A 7349-nucleotide genomic window follows, 5' to 3' on the forward strand; every position below is an offset into this window, starting at 1 on the left:
CTAATACGTAAGGCAATTGGGAAATTAAATCTTATGGGCGTACGTAGAATTATTTCCTAATTAGAGCAGTGATTAACGGGCGTACCTTAATCACCGACACAATAAGGAGGGGCTGACTGCTATCGCTTGTTTGGCAGTTATAACCTATTTATTGATAAATAATGGGAATTGCCTTTGTTTCGATGATCAATTAAGTGAACCATTGCTAAAGTTATTTCTTAGTTAGAACCTTAGTTATCCTTGCTTTGTTTGTCAAACCTGTCATTCTATAATTCTTTAGGGGCCTATTATTGCTTGTAAATGATAGGTTGTCCTGACTACTTGATGTGTATTGTGTATAAATTTGTATTTAATTGTCTGTGAAGATGGCAACTTATGTGCCGTAACCTAATTTTGTTTAGTGGTTTTGTTATTCTGTTTTATTTACTTTAAAATCTCACATGAAAAATGCTTCTTTACTAAAGTGAACAATTCTGATTCGTACACAACTTTTAGGATATTTCTGAATTTTTGAGTCCTGCATCTGTTAGTAGCTTATATTTCCAAAATGCAAAACTTTTATGTGTTTTTGTTTGTGGATTTAGGTACTTCTTCAAACACTGCATTTGGTTGGTAAACCTCTCTTCTGCACTCCTTCGAGAAGTGATAGCTGGTGTTAACAGGTATGCTTTGTTATTCAATCGTTCTTTTTCTTGTGTTTCACTTTGACATCTCAGTGGCTTTTTTTTCTTAAATTAAAAGTGGATTAAAATCTTGGAGGTTTCGCCATACCCAAGGGACGGAGAGTATTATTTTGGATTATAAGTGTTTACTTAGGCCTCAAGAACCCCAAGATTTTAAGTCTTCGAGGCTAGAAATCTTTGTATTCACTTGAGAGGTTGGATGCCTCCCTTCCACTTCATTCGTGACTTCTTGTACTAAGGCATGAATTTGGGTCTCATATCTATTTGTCCAGCTTATATTTCCAGAATGGAACAACTTTTATGTGGTTTTGTTTGTGCGTTTTAGGTCCTTCAAACGCTACATTTTACTAAGGCATGTACAATTGTTTTCTTCTTTTTACTTTGTTTAGTCCAAAGCCTCTGTCTCGCCGAGCTCTTCCCTAAGACGCGCTTCCATAATGCTTTTCTTATTTGCTTTAGCTGGATGACTGGAGATGACAGTTGATAGTGGTGGCTTGCCTTTCACTTTTATCCTAAATTGACCAAAGACACGTCTCACCAGGAGGGAATCTGCTTGGATTATTCTCACCAGTTTTAATGCTACTTAAGTTTGTTTTATGTTTAGCCTTTTTCTCCTTAATTAGGTATGTTTAGTCTTTTGATGTATTGTTGTTTACTTTATGTTTCTTTTACCATGAGATCCTTGTAATTTTGTAGTCTCTAAATTTTTATGAAAATTTTCATTTATTGCACATTATTTAATATTTGATTTGAAATTCATTTGTTAGCTTGCTTATATGCAGTTTCAATGTATTGATGTATTCAAATTTTGGTTCATAGCTTGTTTTCTTCAACATGTATATAAAAGGGGGAATGCAATGCCTCAAGAGGGTGCTTGTGTTGCTGACGCCGCAACATGTGATTGGTTGGAGAGTGTTCGTCTAAGCCTTTCTTAGGTTCCCATTTCATTTACTTTTTCATTCTTTTTAAACACAGATGTGATTGATTGAAGAAGGTCACTTGCTCTCCCATTTCTTTTCCTTGTTCATCGCCATTCTACTCTCTCTCTAAGCCCATCTCTCTGTTTTCTTCTTCATTTTCCTAAATGCCCCCAAAGCCCTTCTATCTCTTTTCTTCTCCATAACCGGCAACATCAGGACCAAAACAGATGGTATTTTTTTTTTCCTTTCCCTCCCTGAACTTCTCTAGCCTTTTGTGTTTCTTTTTAGCTTTAGTTGTCTAATCTAATCTAATCTAATTGGTATATATTTTTGATATTGCAGGTGAAAATTTTCGAATCTTTTCCAGCATTCTTGTGAGACTCTGAGATTTTTTCCTTTTTTTTTTAATTGGGTTCTAAAACACGTGGTTAGCTTTGCTCTTTTTTTCCCCTTTCTTTTGCCTTGTATTCTTCCTTTTCTTGACATATTTGTATCTTGATTTTGCTGTTGGCCAAAAAGCATTAAAAAGTATTTAATAAATTTGAGAAAGTTTCTTGGAACTTTTCCCGATCTAATGCCTTTATAAGAAATTGTATCTTGATTTTGCTCTTGCCCAAAAAACATTAAAAAGGATTTACTAACAAATTTTATAAAGTTTTTTTGACCCACGTAGTAGTTCCAGAAACCCTATCTCGACATCATCTCCTTCAAATCCCAAAGGGTTGCCGTCTCTTCTCTCGCCGATCCCTTCTCGCTCTCCAAAACAAGGATTATGGTTGGAAGAATTAAATCCAAAAACAAGGAAATCTGATTTTCTGTCCATGCTTTCTTGGGAAACCGAGGATGTCAAGAGAAGATCATTATCAAGAAAAATTGTATGTGATTTTGCTTCTTTCAGTTTCATTCTTCCAGATCTCAGTTTTTTCACTATTTTTTTACACGCATTTTTAATAGTTCTCCTGTTACTTATTTGTCCTTTTTTCCCTGGTCTTCTACAGCACCTGTACAAACTTATGTGATTTTCTATTATGTATGGGAAAATTGCTTGGTGTATTTTTTGGTTGTTTTGGATTCATGGGTTGTTCAAAGCACAATGTCTTTGGCTAAAAACTTGGTAATTATTTCTGTGTAACATTTTATAACCTTCTTTTTTTCTATTTGTTTCCATTTTGCATATGAACAATTTATTTTTGCTCATATTTATTGTTGTTCACTTTTGGGTTGAATTTTATAGGGGTAATGCTTTGTTTTGGTATCAGTCAGTCTAAGCCCAAGCTTTGGGCTTTTAGCATAGTTCAGCTTTGGACAGGTAAGCTGTTACACTTTATTTAGCAAAATATCTTAGTCAAATAGATGTGCTTGTATACTAATAATTAGTAGATACCTCTGTTGATTAAGAGAAAATGATTAAGTTTCTGTTGATTATCTTTTCTGCTATTTAACTTGCAAACGGTTTCTTTGTGTCCTTATTTAGCATTAAATTAGATGGACACCGGGCTCTTCATGATGGAATTAGGTATTAAATTTATCGACATATAATAGAGCAAATAATGGCCTTCTACTACTTTTAAAGTGCTGATTGTAACCTTTTTTATTTCACCTTTTGTTTTAATATAACTATCTCTATGAATGGAAATTTTTTTTACAACGGTGTCTGTATTGTGTATATAATAATGTAATGGAAAATTGTGTATTTGTAGTTATTGCATGTTTTATATTGTAATTGAAGATTGTTCATTTATTATTTGGCTACACTGGTGCAGTATGCCCCAACCTATGAATTGTACAAAAACCTTTGCCCCATACTTTTGCCTTCAGGGATAATTATATGGAAAAAGCTTGTCTGGCATATAGGTGCATAGATAGACACAGATGTTGATGTTCCTGTAAGTGAAAAAAAGTTAGCTTAAAATGGGAGGGCTAATGATAAAAGAAAAAAAAACTATGATATACTTTTGGAAAATATGGTAATTGCTGCTAATATTTAACCGTATAAAGTGGATTTTTGCAGTACCACTCAAGAATGCTTCTGCCATCTGATTAACAAAACTACGTGTTTAGTTATGTAGGAAGCAGAATCGGCCATCCTTGAAGCATTATCAAGATCAAAGCCTGGAAGCGTATGACCCTGGATACTAGATTTTGCACTAACAGTAGCTATGTGATCTCTGTATTACCTACTATAAATGTATATTAGCTCTTGATGCTTTATATCTCACGTGGATGGTGTTATCATGATATTTTTGTTTGGTTTGAAATCTTGTACAACTTGGTCAGTTATTTTGTACCAAGAGTTTCCATTCCTTTTGCTACTGATGTATTCAGAGGATAGAATTGTGGCCTATATTAATAATCCTCCTCCTTTTTTGGTCAAATGCAATTTATCCCACTAAAGGTGATATGTAAGCAGAGTTTCTTTTCATCGGATTTCTTGAAGTTACAGGCTAATGAAAACCTTTTTGGTTATTGTACTACACAGTAATGTGTTTTTTGGTCCTTGGGTTAGTTTGAAGTGTAAGATTCTAATAACAAGGAAAAGCCTTGATGCAACACTACACTCTGCATTTTTTTTTTCTTCCGGAACAGGTTTGATATGTAATGAGAACCTCTGAACTGCGGTCTACTGGTCTTAAGTTTCATAAATGTACATTATCTCATGCACTCATCTTTCCTTTTATGGGATTCTAGCTGTTGACGTCCATCCAATGATCAAGAGTAGAATTGCATCAAGGCTTGTGTAACTTCCTTTTTCCTTTTTTTGTGTGTTAAGTAGTTGACCATCCCCTATGCTATTGATGTATTGACAGGATGCACCCTGCATTAGTAATCCTCCTTCGTTTTTGGTCAAATGCAGTTTATCTCACTAAGGTTGATATGTAATTCCGAAAACAGATGATTGGTTGTATCAGATTCTAATAACAAGGCCAAGCCTTGATGCAATACTACATTGGGCTGTTTTTTTTTTTTTTTTCATTTTGAGCTACAAAGTCACAAGTTTTTGTGTACATAAAAAATGTAAGGCAGCATTATACGGTGATATATTATTTTGTTTGCTTTACATATTTACAATGCCCGTATAATTACACCTTTCCAGTACAACTGATTTTTCGCTCATATTCCTATATAATATAGCTCCATTTTGTGCTGCTAATTTTCATTCTCCCCTATATTACTAGCTAAACGTTAACTGGGCATGTATACCACTGCGCGTAGCGCGGTGTTACCACCTAGTCACTCATTAATGGTTACAACACGGCAGCAATTCCCTTCGGCGGGCACAATTTGGGCAGAGATAAAATCTGCACGAATCGCATTCGAAAGCCTCTTCCCAATCCAACCTCTTGTTGTTGCAGCTCCCACAAAAGGATTTGTATTTTGCTTCGGGAACATGAGTGAGAGGATGAGAATGATTATTCACATTCACGGAGTGTCCATATTTCACACGTCTGAACAAATTAACTTGAGGAACGCACGATGGATGCAATGAGTAGTTGCAATCATGGCAGTGATACATCCAACAATTTGGGTTGATTTCTCTTTCACAGAGCACACAGTAGAATTTCTCAGGATGCTCGAAATACGGAGGATATATCAGGTGAAGTAGGTGCTTGTCCCATCTCTGCGTGGTTGTAGGAGGCAGCAGAGCACAGTAATAACACACATAGAAATGGCAATCCTCACAAGCAAACCCAAAACCACCTCTATATATATAGTCGCATGTAGTGCAACATACGCGATCTGAACATTGAAGTTGAGCCAAGAGGTGCTTCTTGTGACCATCGTGTTTGACACTACTCGTGATCATGCTAGCACTCGCACACTTGATACAAATGCTTAGTCCACAAGGTTTGCAATTATAATAGTTAGCATTGGTCTCCCGGCCACATGCCCCGCATATGAAACGACCAACTGCACTCTGAATATATGTCAATGGGAATGGGTGCTGGGGATGCTTTGGAATGTGCAATTCAGGGGGGAGGTTAGAACAAGTTAAATGGACAAAGTAACCGCACTCGACCCAAGCATAGTAGTGAAGATTATCAGATGAGCAAATAGGTTCAATGCACTTGTCACATACTAACAATGCTTTTGCTTCTTCCTGATCATCACTAGTAGTACTATTTATCTCATCTAAGTTTTGTACTTTCTCTGAAAGAACAAGCGGATGCTTCCAGTGGGAATCCATATATATATTTTCTCGAATATTCGATTCGCCTGAGTCATTACTGCTACTGATCTCATCTTCCTTGAGAAGAAAACGGGCGATCAATTCTTGAGCCGCATTATTGGATGGTAGTTTCACCACATTTTGATCTTGTTCTCCTCTAACAACCCACAAGACAAGAAATTCAGAGGATAGAATGGCAAAAATATTTCATCATGATTATGGTAAATGGGCAAAAAACTAAATTTTTGGAGGCGGAAAAAAAAAGCTAAAGGATCAACCATTGCGTTAACAATAGCAAGCAAAACAAAGAAAAACTCTTACGAGATATTATATTCAATATCTTCACTTAGCTTCCCTTCGTCCTCTTGAGAGATCACAACGCATGTGATATGGACGAAGTATCTGCAAGGACCGCAATAATAGACCCAACGACTCAGATGTACCTTTTTCCAACAAACAGAGCATTGTTGTCGAAAACTGCAGTGCTCAGACGGAAGAGAGTAAGCCAATAAGAGTGAGTGATTATGATCCTTGTGCTTCACCGTTCTTGGTAGCAGTGCGCATTTTCTGTGGATCCAAAATGGACAAATAGTGCACAGATAAGATGAATCTTCTTCAACCTTATCGCAAGCATTACACAAGAAAGTAGCAGGTTTTTTCAGTTGTCGAAGAGGGTGGTCATGACAATTGAGCTTAATTTCCCGCTGATCCAAAATAGCACACGACACATCGAGATCAAATTCGCACAAGGAACAGTGGTAGGTGAAAACCTTCCAATCATATTGGCCACACGCACTACAGATACAACCACCCCAGGAATAAGGTGACTTCCCATGGAGGACTAAGTCATGCTGGGAATGCATCGGATGCCTAATTTGTCGAGGAAGCTCCGCACATCTTTTGTGGAGAAAGAAATCACAGCGGAAGCAGCAGTATGCCGCAGGATCCAAGATTTGCTCCTGACACCCATAACAGACTGCTGACTTTTGATCAGTACTACCGTCATCGTTTTCCTTCTGCAATTCACACAGGATGAGAGGGTGTTCCTCATGACTGAAATGCTCAAGTTGTTTTTCTTCCATTTCTCTGATAACTGTTAGGATCTTGAGTCCGATATGGTTCTTCGCCCATCTCTCTCCAGCCGTGATGATCTTGTGTGTTTGCTTGGCATCTTCATAAATGAGATGACAGAGAGTTCAACCGATGAATTCACATTGAATGACGACCAACTCCTTATCTTTGAACCGCTTGAATGCTAGCGTTGGGTGGGGTAGTGGGTGGGCCATAAAAATTTTCGTTCCAATCTTCAATTAAATAATAAAAAAAAGACCAAAGGTCGGCATTACTAAATTTTCAGAAAATAAAGTGCCATTATTTTTTCTTACTGAAATATTAGACTGCAAGCCTCTAAACAAAAAGAAAAAAAAAAAGGCAACCAAATGAATCTTGTCCAAAACAAAATGAAAAAAAAAAGTTGTATATTTTCATTTCACCCACAAAAAAGCAACGTCTATCAAAACTATTTCCCAGTTACAACTTATAGCCTGTTGTCTGTCACGGACATATATAGCAGTATAC

At 36.7% G+C, this 7349-nt stretch overlaps 1 protein-coding gene and 1 long non-coding RNA gene across 2 annotated transcripts; one reads left to right on the top strand and one right to left on the bottom strand.

Moving 5' to 3' along the window:
- Positions 1–1020: 1020 nt before the first annotated feature.
- Positions 1021–3978, top strand: LOC140016017 (uncharacterized). Its single transcript, XR_011822345.1, has 3 exons — positions 1021–1833; positions 1946–2912; positions 3665–3978. It is a non-coding gene; the product is annotated as an uncharacterized lncRNA (long non-coding RNA).
- Positions 3979–4619: 641 nt separating this feature from the next.
- LOC113714412 (uncharacterized) lies at positions 4620–6986 on the bottom strand. Its single transcript, XM_027238230.2, has 2 exons — positions 6093–6986; positions 4620–5928 (listed from the first exon to the last, which is right to left on the bottom strand). Exons 1-2 carry the CDS (start codon positions 6851–6853, stop codon positions 4842–4844), a joined length of 1848 nt encoding a protein of 615 aa, XP_027094031.1. The 5' UTR covers positions 6854–6986; the 3' UTR covers positions 4620–4841.
- Positions 6987–7349: the final 363 nt, after the last annotated feature.

The sequence above is a fragment of the Coffea arabica genome, chromosome 10c (assembly GCF_036785885.1).
Source record: "Coffea arabica cultivar ET-39 chromosome 10c, Coffea Arabica ET-39 HiFi, whole genome shotgun sequence".
Lineage (NCBI taxonomy): Eukaryota > Viridiplantae > Streptophyta > Magnoliopsida > Gentianales > Rubiaceae > Coffea > Coffea arabica.